Source organism: Colletotrichum gloeosporioides (assembly GCF_011800055.1).
Source record: "Colletotrichum gloeosporioides strain Lc1 chromosome Unknown consensus_47, whole genome shotgun sequence".
In the NCBI taxonomy this organism is placed as follows: Eukaryota; Fungi; Ascomycota; class Sordariomycetes; order Glomerellales; family Glomerellaceae; genus Colletotrichum; species Colletotrichum gloeosporioides.
Window position 1 is genome coordinate 81,431 of NW_025544692.1, and position 16,002 is coordinate 97,432.

At 55.2% G+C, this 16,002-nt stretch overlaps 3 protein-coding genes across 3 annotated transcripts; 2 read left to right on the forward strand and 1 right to left on the reverse strand.

The window, feature by feature from the left end:
• Nucleotides 1–582: 582 nt before the first annotated feature.
• GCG54_00005738 (Chromatin structure-remodeling complex subunit SFH1) lies at nucleotides 583–2,383 on the forward strand (the record flags this gene model as incomplete). The annotated part of the gene is made up of 2 exons (XM_045405754.1): nucleotides 583–2,232; nucleotides 2,288–2,383. The coding sequence occupies 2 exons, from the start codon at nucleotides 583–585 to the stop codon at nucleotides 2,381–2,383; spliced, it is 1,746 nt and encodes a 581-aa protein (XP_045264152.1).
• A 4,063-nt stretch (nucleotides 2,384–6,446) lies between these two features.
• On the forward strand, nucleotides 6,447–8,183 carry GCG54_00005739 (Exoglucanase 1; the record flags this gene model as incomplete). The annotated part of the gene is made up of 4 exons (XM_045405755.1): nucleotides 6,447–6,860; nucleotides 6,913–7,116; nucleotides 7,170–7,260; nucleotides 7,318–8,183. The coding sequence occupies 4 exons, from the start codon at nucleotides 6,447–6,449 to the stop codon at nucleotides 8,181–8,183; spliced, it is 1,575 nt and encodes a 524-aa protein (XP_045264153.1).
• Nucleotides 8,184–12,201: 4,018 nt separating this feature from the next.
• On the reverse strand, nucleotides 12,202–14,569 carry GCG54_00005740 (Pyrimidine pathway regulatory protein 1; the record flags this gene model as incomplete). Its single annotated transcript, XM_045405756.1, has 6 exons — nucleotides 12,202–13,246; nucleotides 13,300–13,914; nucleotides 13,966–14,187; nucleotides 14,240–14,340; nucleotides 14,417–14,436; nucleotides 14,500–14,569. 6 exons carry the CDS (start codon nucleotides 14,567–14,569, stop codon nucleotides 12,202–12,204), a joined length of 2,073 nt encoding a protein of 690 aa, XP_045264154.1.
• Between the last annotated feature and the right edge of the window lie 1,433 nt (nucleotides 14,570–16,002).

Genomic DNA, 16,002 nt, shown 5'->3' on the forward strand with positions numbered 1-16,002 from the left:
GGTGAGATGGTGGTAATACGTCTCTGAAATCAACTCAAACTTACGTCGGAGTTGACCACAACGGCTCACGGCCTCCTTTTCTCACATGAGCGCTGTCCAAGAGAATCGATGATGGAAGTGAAGCGAAGCCACTTGAATTATGGTTTATCGGTAGATTCTTTCCTAGTTTCCGAGGTGAGCGTGGTAGTTACTTCGGTGTAGCGTTCGGTGGATGCTGGCCAGCCAAAGTGGCCCGGTGAGATCGGTGAGTAAGCTTTGCGCTAAGCCACTTTGGGAGCTCAACGGTGGTCGGGAAGTGCCGACTTGATTTTTCTGACGCGCCTTGCTGCTCCCCAAGTGCATTTCCAACGCGGTCCACATCCCACAGTCGGCGCTCACCTCCACGACTAGCACCCGCGGCGTGCAAGCATCGTCACCACATCCAATCGAGCATTGTCGCCAACGAGACAGCGAACCACGATCGAAATCGCGTATGCGCATTGACTCTCGTTCAGCATCGTCCCGCCGCCCTTGACGTGTCCCTTCAACACCTCCGCCCTGCGACAGCTTGCGATGACCCATTGGGTTTACTAGCATCACAACATGGACGTCCGATCAAAGCCCCAGGCGTTCCTGTCTACGTATGCGCCACGTATTCGCAGCTACAATAACTCTCTCTTGACACCTGTCCTGCAAGCCGCGGGACCCTCTGCACCCCTCTCGCGAACGACAAAGCGCGGAACCACCATCATCAACTACGCCGAAGATGGATACGACGACATCGACGATGACGATGATGATAGCCGTCGCCGCCCGACTGGCTTGCGCAGTTTGAGAAGAGAGGACACTGCCAACAGGCTAGACCTGTCTGATAAGGCTGGCAAGGATACAAACGAGCCCGTCGACGTACAAGGCATCTGGAGAGACTGGTTTGGCAAGGGACGCCAGGTGCGAAGCGACCAACAAAACTCAGCGCAGGCCGACTTGCCCCTTACGCTGATTCCAATTCGCATCGAGCTGGACATTCCGGCTTTCGTCCCCCAAGTGCCGTTTCCCTCAGCGCCTCACACCGTCGACACCAGCCTGCCTCAATACCGTACGCAGGAAATGACGCCGCCCTACCGATTACGCGATAACTTCCTCTGGAACCTGCACGAGACTGTCATCACGACCGAACAGTTCGCGCAGACCTATGTGCAGGATCTGGACTTGCCAAACCGCCACAACACGATGCTCGAAATCGCCAAGCAGATTCGCACCCAGCTCGAGGAGTACGCTGGCGTCGCTTTGCACCCGCTGTTCCATGCGCAGTCGCAAAACCCCGGAAACAACGATGCGACAAAAGCAAGCTCTGTAGCCAACCACGAAGAGTCCCCCACTCCTGCTACTGGCGCCGTCAGCCGCTCCGATACCCCTATGCAGAATGGCGGCTTGGGCACACCAGCCAGGGCCAAAGAAACCACCTCAGCCCCAGATGTCACCGCACACGCCACTCCCATTCCCGTTGGCTCCGATGAGTACGACCACGACGACGCCTACCGATGCATCGTAACCCTGAACATCAATCTTCAGTCGACCCTCTACACCGACAAGTTTGAATGGTCTTTGCTGCATCCTCCTGGTATGCCAGAAGCATTCGCTGCCCAGACTTGCGAAGACCTCGGCTTGACTGGTGAGTGGGTTCCCGCCGTCACACATGCCATCTACGAAGCAGTTCTCCGGCTCAAGAAGGAGGCCTGTGAAGCCGGCGGTCTCGTCATGGGATGGAATGGTCTCCGCGAATTTCCCAACGATGCTACGGCTGGAGCGGATGCTGGATGGCGTTACGACCCCGAGAATCTGGGTGATCCTTGGGAGCCCAAGGTCGAGTTCCTCAGCAAGGAGGAGATCGAGAAGCGCGAAGGCGATAGAGAACGACAAATCAGACGACTCCGCCGGGAAACTGCCCGTTTCAGCTCAACGACTGGCTTGGTCGGTGGCGTGCCATTCTCTGGTTTCGGCAATGTGGTCGAGGCTGTAGAGGAAGAGCGCATGGGCAGAGGCGAGCGATCCAAGAAGAAGAGGCGATTTCGCAGTCTAAGCCCCGTCGGCCGGTCGGGCACGCCAGGCGGACGAGGCACTCCCGATGTTGGATCCGGTTATGGTGCTGGAAGCGGGTTGTCGGATCAGGAGCGGTTGTCTTGGAGATGCGCCCACTGCGCTCTCTGGGGCTCCAGTGTATGGGCAGTAAGACCTGGGCCCAATGGACCAAGGGTAAGTCTCTCAATTATCTTATTCCATCTGATGTGCCCTTGCTAACTTTGAACAGTCATTGTGCCAAAACTGTGGCCTGCTCTTTGAGCGCGACGGAAAATTGCCTCGCCAAACCAAGAACATGCACCTTACTGTCATCAGAACAGCATAATAAACAGATCGGTTACTTCTTTGAGGTGGGCTTCGAGTCGAATGGGAAAATACGGAGTTCCCGGCAGATGTCCTACGATTCTTCAGGATTTCGGGCTGTGGGCCAATGTTTTGTGTGTATAAGAGGCGAGGAGGACGGTTCTGGCAGGCGTTTCAGGGGTATTTGGGCCTCTGGCCAACAGGCAGTCAAGGAGTCCGGCTGCGAGCAGGGTTGCGAGATATTCCGTCTGCTTTTGGAGTAATACATATCGAGACACTGCCTCCTGGCAGATATGATAGTGTAGATTAGGTGTTCAAACCATTACACACTTTGGCGAGCTCTCGAAAACTCAGCGTCAGACCAAAATTCATGATAATTTTGTTGCGGCTATCGCTTTTGGTCCTACAGTTCTCGGGCATCGCATGGTGGCAGAGGAGGCACGTACAGTGCGTGTAACCGTGTCATTTCGGACCCATTGTAAAAGCGCACTGTGTCTGTCTGGGTTGTTAGCAGCGACGAGCACAGTCCCCTCATCAACACTCCCAACTTTACACGAACAACATCATCGGACCGGTCGACATGTGATGCTGCATTTTCTTCCACGGAACAGTGCCACTTTTGCGACGTTATTTCCGCTTGTCTGTTGATCACCAGCAGTCCGCGGCTCGCACTTCTAACGTTAACTTCTCTAGTTACAGCCGCCAATGCGACGTCGTGGCGAGAGGGAGCCAAATCGGGACGTGAAAACCACGGAGCCTCGACTTCGACCTCCGCAATGCGAACGCACGCTTTTCCTTTAGGGGAATGTCACCAGCGACGAATCCACCAGCACGACTTTTCCCGGGTGTTTGGGCAGACCGCCGACCCCTCTGCCCGTGACGGCTGGAGCTTTCGGGCGGTACCTGAGAGGCATTGACGCCTGGGTGCAGCCTGGCAACGCATTCTTCACATCAAGATCTGGACCGGGTGGTGGGGCCCGCTTCTCGCTTCTGCGGCGATGCCGTGAGATTCAGGAGGAGTACATGCGCAGAGTCAAGTGACACCATGTTGTTAATTGCGGTCGGGTGTATGCTCAGGCGTCGAAGACATCTGGAGGCTGACGGTCACCCAGCCGAGAAATATGGTTGAGCCCGTCCGTCGGCCCATTCTGCAAAAGCCTGCAGCTTGAGCATCGCCCGAAGCGCCAGATGCCAATCTCGGCTGGCCTTTCGAAGCAGACGAATATGAACTTTGACGCTCCTCGTTGCCGTCCAAACCGGCCCTGTCCCGCTGTTCGCGGCGCTTTGCTGTCCGCAGCTTCAGTTCGGCCCAGTATACTGCTCACGATAAGGCTTTCGCCCAGTCACAATGCCCTCTGGATGACGCGGTATGGGCTCCGTCATTCTTCGCTTAAGCGCCACGTCGATATTGCCAACCACACGCATTGTCAGCGATGGGTGCCCTCTGTCGTATCCCGCTCATTTACGGCTTCGTCGCGACACTCGCCTATCACCACGGCCGGCTGCTGCCGACGGCGGCGAGGTTTCACGTTCCTGGCTTCAATATGAAGTCGCAGACGTGTGGCGGCCACCCTTTGTTAGCGAGCTGTTCGTGCCTGGCACGACACGCGTCCAGGGAGACGGGCCCGAGATCGAGAGCAATACACCAAATGCATGCAACCTCACGATGCCAGAGCACAAGAATAACGCGCTATCGAAGCTCTGACGGCTCGCGTTCCCTTGATTCCGAATAGCTAGTCGGCATTCTCCCCGGAGCTGTCAACCAACTTCATCAGAGGCTCTCCACACCGTCAGCCTTTCTTCCCCGTGGAGTCCTCCGCACATTGACGCCACCGGCTTTGGACTGCACGTCGTCGGAACTGGCAACCGTCAGAATATCATTGCAACTACGTGGGCACGGCTCATCTTCCGCCCACCCTGACGCAAGACACATGCGCAATCTGCAAAATGACAAAACCCGAACGGCCTAAGCCGACGATCGTTTGCCTGGAAAGGGCTCTCCACACAGCCACCTGATGCTCGGCTGTGAGGATTTTCCAGATCTAGTTTGCAAGAGGTTATTCGGATACGCACGCTCCACAGGAATACCCTTTCGAGCATGATTCGCCCACCATCAATCCCAAGTCCAAGCATGATAACGACGAGAAGACATCTTGCCAAACGCGTGGCGAGGAAGGATGACCTAGGGTTTCGACACTGACTGCGGCGTCGTTGACATTTCTGCCGATCACCACCATATCTGGCCGTGATCTGGACCCTGCCATGATGGGAGGCTGAGCTCAAGCTTCTTGATCCTCGCTGCCCAGAGGCTTCAGCTTTCTTGGTTATCACGGCTAAATAGAACGTCCCTTGGCAAGTTGCGACGTGAAGAAGATGTTATCCGAGAGCGGGTCTGCCGCTAGAGGTTGCATGCTAGATGGCCAGGGGCTCGACAGAGGTATTGCTGAGTAGCATTACACCGTGCCAGCCCCCTAAAGAATCCCGCAGTACCGAAGACTAACCGAAGCCGGTTATGCAGAGGTCAATGTGACCGTCGAATGGTGTGGTGGTGGTTCAGCCGCCCTGCTCTTAACACATGCATTATGGGAGTCTTCATCCGCCGCCAGATTGGATCGGTACCCCATTTATCTTTCTACAAATTGCTGTCCATCTGGTTCTGAACCCGTCCACTTGGTGTGCATTGATTGCAGTGTTGATCAATTAATAACCTAAAGTAGAAGCCAAGTTGGCCGAGAGTGTTGGCAGCGCAACCGCATCTCTTGTTGAAGCTTGACGACTTCAAATCTTTCCACGTCTGGTCAGACGGTCTGGCGGCGACTGGAAACGAAGTAGCGTACCAAGAAACAGAAGATGGCGTTTCTGAAAGCAAGGAACATAGCGGGCGCATGGCAGTCAATGCCGGGCGCCCAATGGCGTTATGCGGGGAGTAGCTCATCCCGCAATGTTGTGCCATGAAGGTTGGGCGGAAGACCCTGGAATGGTGCCGCGAATGCGGGGAGCGACTCCAAAAGGCATCACTCGCGTATCTCTGGTATATCGCAGGCGAGAGGGGGACACAAAGGCACATTCCGAGTTAAGCCGACGAGTCTGACGATGTGTCTTTCAGCGGCGACGCAGGGACTCGGGAGCATCGTGAGGGTTGCTGGTGAGTTGAGGGTGACGGGATCTTCGGGAAGCGAAACGATCACGAGGTCGCGCCGGCTTTTCCAACTCAGGGAAATGAGTCGTCTTGATTTCTCACGATGGCTTGCGCCTTTTTGCAGAGACGTAGGCTGACTGAACGATTCGAGGCAGTAGTACTCGGCGGCTACCCCTCCGTGTTGGGCGCAGGGGAAATAAGTGCTCCAATGAGCTCGGCCGGGAGGCGTCCCACATCGGGCAACCTCAGTATGGATTTTCGACTCGGTCGCGCCAGCTGGTCTGCTGAGAGGTGTGACCAGCCGCATGGCCAAACGTGACATCGTGCGTTTACCTCGTTTGAATCGGGATCCTAGACAATTAGAACCCGCGTGGGCGGGTACCCCAATCTCGCCGCCCATTCTCCAACTCGACGCTGTGTGTGCCTCGTCTCCAAACTTGCCCAATTCGGCAACCCACGCAAACCTTGGCTCGACGACGAAGCATCATGACCCATGGTTGGGTGTGTTCCTGGAAGACGCCAAGCCGACAATCTCGCTCACGCTTCTGCCCGGACCTGCGCCTCGCACCTCACCAACGATTCCGCCCCGCTATCTCATGAGGTTTTCCAGCCTGTCAAGTGTGCCTGGATGGCTCTTGGCTACGCCAGGCCAGGATTGCCATGGTCAAGATCGTCTCACGGCCCGGATGCCGTTTGCTGTCGGATCTCGCCCTGGCTAGCCGTGAGCTTCTCCCGCCCCAGCTCGGAAAGCGGGAAGCTCGAAGGCTACTGTGGAAAATGCGCATTTTAACCGACTTACAGATCATCAGTTATCCTGAAGAACACTCTATATAAGATCATCATCTCGCGACGATAGTTCGGTTGATTTCCTTTCATCCTCATCCCAGTCATCACACTCTCTTCCTCTTTTCATCCCAGCATCCGCTACAAAACCAAGTCGTTCACGATGCAGACCAAGTTCGCCGCTCTCGCAGCCCTCGTGGCCGCCGCCCGCGCCCAGCAGGCTTGCTCCTCCCAAGCAGAGGTCCACCCCAAGCTGACCTGGCAGACCTGCGCTGCTGGCGGCTCCTGCTCAAGCGTCGCCGGCTCTGTCGTGCTCGACTCCAACTGGCGATGGGCTCACACAGTCGAGGGCTCGACCAACTGCTACACGGGCAACACCTGGAATAACACCTACTGTGCTGCCGGCCAGGGCGCCAACTGCGCCACCAAGTGCTGCGTCGACGGCGCCGACTACCCGGGTACCTACGGCATCACCACCAGCGGCAGCGAGCTGAACCTCAAGTTCGTCACCACCCACGCCTACGGCAAGAACATTGGTAGCCGTGTCTATCTCATGGAGAGCGATACCAAGTACCAGGTGAGTTGCCTTCAACTATTAGTAGACGCTTCCATGTACTGACCAACTACAGATGTTCACCCTCCTTGGCAACGAGTTCACCTTCGACGTCGATGTGTCCAACATTGGCTGCGGTCTGAACGGTGCTCTGTACTTCGTCTCCATGGACGCCGACGGTGGTCTTTCCAAGTTCTCCACCAACAAGGCTGGTGCCAAGTACGGTACCGGATACTGCGACTCGCAGTGCCCTCGCGATGTCAAGTTCATCAACGGTGTTGTAAGCACACAGTGAGCAGTCCTTGTGGAATTCGGACGCTAATCAATCATCAGGCCAACGTCGATGGCTGGAACCCCTCGAGCAACGACGCCAACGGCGGTGTCGGCTCCCTCGGTGCCTGCTGCGCTGAGATGGATATCTGGGGTACGCGAACTTTCAGCCAGCTTCAATATCTGACAGTTGACTGACATATTCTCACAGAGGCCAACAAGATCTCCACCGCTTACACCCCTCACCCCTGCCAGAACAACGCCTACCACTCTTGTGTTGGCGACGCCTGCGGTGGAACCTACTCCTCCGATCGCTACGCCGGCGACTGCGATCCCGATGGCTGCGACTTCAACTCCTACCGCCAGGGTAACAAGACCTTCTACGGCCCGGGCTCCGGCAACACCATCGACACCACCCAGAAGCTCAGCGTCGTCACCCAGTTCATCAAGGGCTCCGACGGTGTCCTCTCTGAGATCAAGCGCTTCTACGTCCAGAACGGCAAGGTCGTCCCCAACTCCCAGTCGACCATCTCCGGCAACTCTGGCAACTCCCTCACCCCAGCCTTCTGCTCCGCCCAGAAGAAGGTCTTCGGCGACACCGACGTCTTCAACCTCCGCGGCGGCTTCGCGCAGATGTCCAAGGCTGTCGCCGCGCCCATGGTTCTGGTCCTCTCCCTCTGGGACGACCACTACGCCAACATGCTCTGGCTCGACTCCACCTACCCCGTCGACAAGGCCGGCCAGCCCGGCGCCGACCGCGGCACCTGCCCGACCACCTCCGGCGTCCCCGCCGACATCGAGTCCAGCGTCCCCAACAGCAACGTCAAGTTCTCCAACATCAAGTTCGGCCCCATCGGCTCCACCTTCAACAGCGCCGACCCCGGCACCACCACCTCCGCCACCATCAGGACTAGCACCACCAGCACCGCCCGCACCTCTTCGACCGCCAACCCCGGCACCGGCACCGGCGCGAAGCAGTACGAGCAGTGCGGCGGCCAGGGCTGGACCGGCCCGACCACGTGTGTCTCGCCTTACACCTGCTCTAAGGTCAACGACTGGTACTCCCAGTGCCTGTAAGCGTTTCCAGAGGCGGAGAGCTTCCTGGTTGCTTCCACCCATGGAGGCGATGACGCTGTGAGAAGGGGATGAATGACGACAAAGACATGGAAGAAATAAAGACTGCATTGGCTGGGATAAAAGGGATCCTTTGAGAGCATTTCTCCCTTTCTAAGAACGAACCTTTCTTGTACATATTGAACAGTTTTTCCCTCTGTTGGCATGGTTTTCGTGCTGATACATCGTATATAAATCCAATCATTCGTTTGCTAAACCACCTTCGCTTGATCCTATGGGTGATGACGGAAGTCTGAAGTGCCTCGGGCGGAAAGCTTTGGATGTTCGAAATGCTTGAGGGATGACAGTGGCTTTCCTGATCGAACTTGATTCGGCGTAGTATGACGCGTGTTCTCGTCGAGACTCCCTACCTTTTCCCTATGCCAGAGAGACTGCCTTTCCTTAGGTTTGCACATACTCTATATTAAGGGCCTATGATCGCCGTCACCATCACCATCTTCCTCATCGAAGTCATCGAGTGCGCAGGAAAATCAGGTAGCCTCTTCTCGTCTATTCAGTTCGACTTTCGGGCTGTTTTGTATCTCTTCCAGCGAAGTCGGACCACACCTCCTGCCCCTTCACCTGGGTGACGTGTCTCGCTCACCCGCCTTCGGTGCCTCCTTACCAACAGGCAGCTACCTCCCACGACCACCGAGCTCTTTCCCAAACTAGTCTGAAAGAATTTTCACCTCACTGCGCGACCGCCTCGCTTAATTCCACCGCCCGAGGCGGTCCTCGATCTTCTTTAGTACCTTTCAGCCCGCCCACACCTACTACCGATTTCTCCTGCTCCCTCCCACCTCACCTTCTCTTCTTCCTCCCCGTCCTCCATCCAACTCAACCTTCTTTCTTCCCTTCACTTTCACCGCAACAACACATCACAAGAGTCGCATCAGATCACAACCACGTCGCTGCCCCTTCTTGCCCTCGGCAGGAAGGGGGAGTAATCCTATTCCTCTCTTTTCCCTCCTTCCGCTCACTCCTCCTTCGCGAATCCGATCAAGCGCGCCTTCTCAACTCACGATCCTCCGATCCACGCGCCCGCAATACCATCTCACCAAACCCATCGACGAAGTAGGTCGAGGACGCTTGCCGTCCAGGGCGTTGTCGTCTGCTGCCGGGGTTTGCCTTTTGGCATTCTCCTCGTACTTCGGTACCGCGACTCGTCCAAAACCACCACTATAGGGCGAAAGCCGGGCTAGGGGTGCGAACTGTGAAATCCCAAATCTTTTCTTTTTTCTTTTCCAATCAGATCTCCCATGGGCACGAGGCCGAGCTTGGGACGTACGCAAAACTTTTACTCACTCAAACAATGACGACACTATCCTATCTTCGCTCCTGCTGTTCTCCGCCAGGTCTGATGGGAGGATTGCCAGTCCGCCTATCTGCAAGCACCTTCAGGTACGTTCACGGCACCCTTCCTGCTAGCAGAAGTTCTCTCTTTCCTGTTTCCCCGTCCTCCGCATGATTTTTGAACATCGGTTTCCAAATGCTTTCGTCTGCTTGGTTCAAGAGGATGCGACGATCTTTCCCCAGCCATCTCTACTCCTCCAAACCTAACCTGTCTTTACTCAAACGACGATTTGCTAACGTCTTGCTAGATCCATCCGCTAGACAACTCACGACGCTCTGAATGTCTCATGGTCCTTAGCAATGACCTTAAACTGCTTTCCCCAGGCTGCGCACGACTTTCCTCCCTCGACCTCCGCGCGTGGGTTCATCCTATCCAAAGTCTTGCAACGCTTTTTCGCCTTTCCTACTTCATCACTATTTCGAGACTCTGCTCTCATCCTTCGACGGATAGACCCGTCCCACCCGAGCAATGCCGCGCTCAACTGTTCGACAAAGCAAATCTTCCTCGTCAAGTCAACTCGAGAGGTTTGCTCGTTCACCCTATCAATCCGAGACCACGCTATAGCGCCTTGGGATCTCACCTTGACGACGTTCGTATGCGTTCGTCCCTGTCTTCATCAACAAACTTCGGCCGGCGATTCAGTGTGGCGAGAATGGAGTAGGGGGTATGCTCTGCAACCCTTTTTTCTCTTTCTACAACTCTTTTTTCTGCTTATGCTTGCATTCCGCCGGACCCTGTGTCTCAACCGTTACAATCGATCTTCACTGCAACCGCCAAACTGACTGACTGACTAATGCCGTTCCTGGCTGGTGTCGTTGGTTTTCTTTGACACTGGACAGATTGGCGACGCAAACCGAAGCGATTATAATGGACAACCACAGCAAATCCATTAAAGCCCTTGGTACCCTGCTTTCTGTTCTACAAGGTACTCAAAGCATGTCCTTGGCACCTCATACATCTTCATGCCTCGGTCAATCATTCGACGGAAGGAGGTCCCTTGGCACCCTGTTCTGCTACCATTCATGGTAGTTGAAAACACGTCCCTGGTACCCAACCTACATCGACTGCACACCGGTCTCGGCACACCCGGCTCCCCATTCTTTGGGACACCGAAGGCACACTCCGATTGAAAAGATCTCGTTGATCTTGAAATCACAATTCAGCACGCATGGACTGGAATGGCTCTGGTTTTCCCGGCCGTCATCTCTGGTCCTGCAAACCTTCACAACACCACACCACTTCACAGCTGTTCTGATGGCTTCGGCCATTCTCTTCCTCACTTTCCTGAAGGGTTCATGCCCTACTACTTTCACCGGCTCATGCCCAACCCCTGATGGAAGCAAGCAAGGGACTGTTTGCTCCCGTCACGTACGGACTCCCGTCATTTATGTTCGGTGTATACCGGGCTGTAACCCCTTTCAAAAGCCCAACCAACAGGAATATCACCTCGTGTGTTTTCTATTCAATTGAAAAAGCTGAGACTGGTCCTGGGTATGGCTCACTTACCTCTTTTCTGTCCCGGCCGACGTAAAACTGCCCAGCGCACGCTCTCTGATGCACAACGACACCTGGCACCATAGCCTGAGATCTCCCCGACCTCCAGCGACATGTCCTCGTATTTCGTTTCATGTACATCATCTCACAACCGCAACTCCGCGTCCCGCTCAGTACAGTGCCGAGAGCGGCCGCAAACATGTTTGTGGTCATCGCCGAATGGAGGGGCATTCGTCACCAAATATTAGCGTTGCGCCATGGTCAGGACAGAACAACAAAAGACTGCCTATCTGCCGGATGGCACCTTCCGTCTTGTCGACTACTCAAGTTCACTGTGCTCACCCGGCCTTCGTGGCCAATTATTGGAGGTCAGATCTGGCACCATGCCATACAAGCATGTCCTCATCAGCTTTGCATATTATCGCCTCTGTCTAACCCAGGACTTCCGGTTCAGGCGCCGGTTGCGGTAGACACCAATGGCACCCATTCACCGAATACCTCGATCGACATGACACAACAAGGAAGGGGGCAGTTACTCGTGGAGGAACAGATATCGGAAGGTTTCTCTGGCCAGTCTATAGACACTGGCAACCAAAGTTTTCGTGGCGGAGGATGCTGGCTCGCCACCAGCAGGGAGGTGAGGCAGGATGCAGGTAGACTAGTCCATCTGAATGAATGTCTTCTTTCCCAATTAACTGTTCTCGTGATGTCGTGATCGTACTATATGTGCAAAGGCTTTTACTAACGGGGTGCACACTTCTGACTTTCGGGCCGTTGAGGAATTCGAGGACTCCGACAGCAACAACGACGACGAGCGAACTCTTCGTAAACTTCTCTACAGACACCTGTTCAAGCACCGAAGGAGAAGCGAGTCCTTGGTCAAGGCCGATTCCATCGAGGGCGCATGGCATACGCACAGGGTCATGAGGGGCAGCGGCTTCGTTGCTTGGGCTGAAGTTTAGATGGACCTTCGAAGCTTCTGGTATTACCAAGAACTCTACTCCTGCAAGAGCAACAGCAAAATTGTGGTAAGAATCCTTTGAGCATTTCTTCATAATCTAAGAATACAGGGTGTCCTGGTGTACTTTTCTAACCCACGCGCCGACGCACTCACTACCAGTCTAACTCACTATCTCATCTAGGGGGCCCGCCTGGGCCAGGTTGGCCGCCCGGCATCATCTGACCCGAGCCATCACCAACCCATCTGTACTGCATCATTGGCTGTTGCCCAGGCTGCGGCATCATGCCCGGGATCTGCATTTGCGGGTGTGTCATGAGCACCTGCGGATGAGGATGAGGTGGATGGGTGGGATGTTGAGGCTGCGGCGGCGACGGGCCGGGAGGCATCTGTTGGTGTTGCTGATGTTGATGGTGCTGCTGTTGCGGTTGCTGATCTCTCATTTGTCGTCGGACCTGTAGCCACGAGAACAACTCCGATGATATACTTTGAAACCCATCCTTCAAAGATGAAGCAATATCAAACCTCTCGGAGAATTTCCCGAGCGTCTCCACAACTTGTTGTAAGCATCGTATGCTCCTATCTACGTTATCCTCGCCACCCATTTGACGGTGTGGTAAAGGAGGAGGAGGTGCTGTCCCTGGGCGTGTGATGGGCGGTATGATGCGCTGTTCAGAGAGCAGAAGTTCGCGGGCAGCGCTGAAGACAGTGAAGAACTGCATTGCCACGAAATAGACCTTGAGCGCATCAAGGGATGTGTAGAAAGCCGGGTTGACGGAGTTATGGACGACAGCATGAATGGTGTTCATGTATGCAATCGCGTGTTCGAAGATCAGCTTTCGGGCGTAGTCGGTTAGGTGAGGAGAGCGATCACTAGGCGCGAGGCAATAGACGTAGCTATGCCTCAGTTCCAGCTCAAAGAGCTCCCGAATGCCAGCCGGAAGACTGTCCTTCTCGGGCAGGTTTTCGTGCCACTCTCTCATCTCAAGGCACATCTGCCAGATGAAAGAAGCAGGATCGGGGAGCGGCGCTGAATCTCCCTGGTGCAGGGTTTGATACCACTCCGATTGAACGCGTCTGAGCTGGAACAGAAGCAGCGCGGGATCGGCAGACTGAGCTCCAGTGATGGCCCCGGATGGTGGTGCCGAGGGGCTCGGGTACTCTACGTTTACCGAATCGTCTGTGAACGAGAATGATCGGGCGCGGCTCATACTGATTGTTCTACGCTCATTGTCAGAAGGTATTACATAGAGCAAAATGGAGAAGGAACCTACCTGTCAAGCGCGTACACACAGTAAAACATTCTCCTTCTCAAATCTTGGGCGTTTTTGTCAGGAACCTGCAGCTGAGGCGGGTCTTGGTGGAATCCCAAGTCAACTACTGCCCTGCTTGCGAACCCAATCAGATACCAGCTGTCAAAGTGAGCCGGATCCAGCATCGAGTACTGGGTGAAGAGAATGAGGGATGAGATTTGTGTTGGGTAACCGGGCATCAGCGCCTTATCGGCAAACGGCAATGCTCGAGCGACGAAGTCAAGGCCACGGCGATAGCACTCGTCGTCTTTGTTTCTGCTTTGGGCGGAGTAGCCGATGGCCAGGACCATGTACAGCAACCAGTAGTCGGAGTCCTGAAGCTTTTCTTTCACTCTCTCGTCTTGTTGATAGAACGCATCCAAAACGTTGAAAACATGGTCCCTGGGGAAGCAGGGAAACAGGGCATGAACGTTGTTCATGTAGTAGTCGATGGTGGCCGCGGCGTCCGTTCTCGTTGGGAAACTGTCTTCCGTCGGATCAGGAACTTTGTCATTAGTCGCTGCTGCCAACACCAAGCGAGCAAACGTCATGTTGCTGAGGGATGGCTCAAAATCACGAGTTGTTGCGTTGACCGAGCTGTTAGGGTGTCAGTGAGGAAAACGAAGCAGAGCCATGGGAACATCTTACAGAAAGCCAAAATCGGATACAAGAGCGTTGACATCAGACTCTTCTCTACTACGTGCGGCTTTTCGGTGGATGGCAGCTCGGATGTTGGCTAATGAGTCTTTGCGATCGGCCGGAGGAGCAGCTTCGTCGTTAATGTGATTGCTGACCGAAGCCTTCCGATTTTGGGCGAACTTTAAGCGCTTCTCCAACTTCTCGATTCGCAGTTCCAATGCGGCGACGTAGCTGCGATTCATCAGCCATCCGTGCCTTGATGAAGACTCATTGGAGAACGTACCTCCTTTCTTTGCCTCGGGCAAACTGGTCGTTAGCACTGGAGCACTCATTCTCACGGCCAGCCTTCTCACAGGCGGTGCAAGCTGGAAGCTTGCCATCACACTAGAGTAGCAAACCTATTCATCAGCATTTCCCCTTTGATACGTCAGGCTGGGCAGCTGAGGAGGATCAAATGTACCTTGACCTTTGCGGCTCGACCTGTGGGGCAATGTTAGCTCTGCATGAAGTAGAAGCAGTCAGCCGCGCGAACATGGTACTCACATCGCGAACACGCTGAGACGGGCCGCGACACCCGCAGCAACGGGTTATCTGAGAAACTTGATCGCGGCATTGGGAGCGATGAGATGCGACGGGGTGCGAGGTGCCGTGCCTCGACGCCGCACTACAGGGATAGTTGCCGATTGCAAGCCGTTGAAATACCCACGCGGTTATGATATTGACCTCCGGTGAGCTGCAGACGGATTGAATGGCGATAAGGGCGGTGCCAAATATTTCTAGTATGACGTCGGTGATAAACGTTGGGAAAGGGGCCGGGGTGGGCAAAGATGATGAAGTCGGGACGAGATGAACGTAAGCGGGCAGAGGGCCGGGTTGTCGTCGGACTTTGGCGGTCCAGACAAGGCTGTAGCGTGGGTAGCAGAGGCCGGAGCCCGGTAGAGAACAGGTCGTCAGATTGCAAGCGCCAGGTCGCGCGTATGCTGCAGTGGCGCGTCGGCTGTCGGATGGTTCTGGAGCTGGAGCTGAAGCTTAAACTGCTTGGATGCGTCTGGCAGGTAGGTCACTGTTGCAGTGGTGATGCGATCAAGAGGCGGCTAGAAGCTTTGCGGCTGTTGGGAAGCAGCACGAAGCGTTGGTAGGTATCTCGCAGTCAGGGAGTGATCTGCAGCGCAGAAGTGCAGCAGATGCGTGACGAAGCGCAGCAGGAGTGCGAAAGCGAGGGGGTTGAGCTCCAGGTCAGCCGCTCCAGACGAGACGGCGCGCGAGTCGTTCACCTCGGGCCCTTGCAAGCGGATGGGTAATAGATAGCAGCAGTGCCGAACGGCTGTCTGTCCCTTTGTACGTATTCGTATATCGTCTGCGAAGTTAGGGGGATGTAGACTGCAAGAAGACACGGAATTCGCAAGTTGGTATTCCGCGGGGTTGTACTGGTCGCAAGCAACGGCGCAGTCTTGAGGTAGGTCTTGCTTGGGCTTTGGAGAGGAGGGATCGACGGCACAGTCGAGTTCGACACGACTCTTCCCCTCTCCTGTGCGACTGCCAGGTTGTTGCAACACCGTCTTTACCCCGCCTGGGCTCCGTTCACATACCTACTTTGTATGTACGGATGTACCTGCGGGATACTTAGCACTCCTCACTGCCCTGGAAAGCACCACCAAAGCTACTCCGTGCTGGGGCAGGGAGGTACAAAGTGACTTGACGACGACACTTGCAAGCCTCCCCTGCCCCTTGCCCTCTTCTTCCCAAGATAAAGCCCGCCCCGGGTCCCTTCCCCTGGGCCACTGCCACTCACGTCCTGCTGAACGTCGAAAATTGGCCTGCATCATGCCGGGGTTCTGACTTTTTGGCAAGTCTTGTGCGCGGATGTGCCCGTCGGGAGCGCCGACATGGAAGATTTCATCGAGGCATACGACGTAATTTCAAGCTGATAAACGCAATACGCAGTAGTTTGGGGTCAAAAATAGCAGACGAACTATCGCTCAGGGCAACACACGACAACCTTGAGAAGGCGAGGAAGCATCGCGGAATCAATCAGAAGACCGTCCT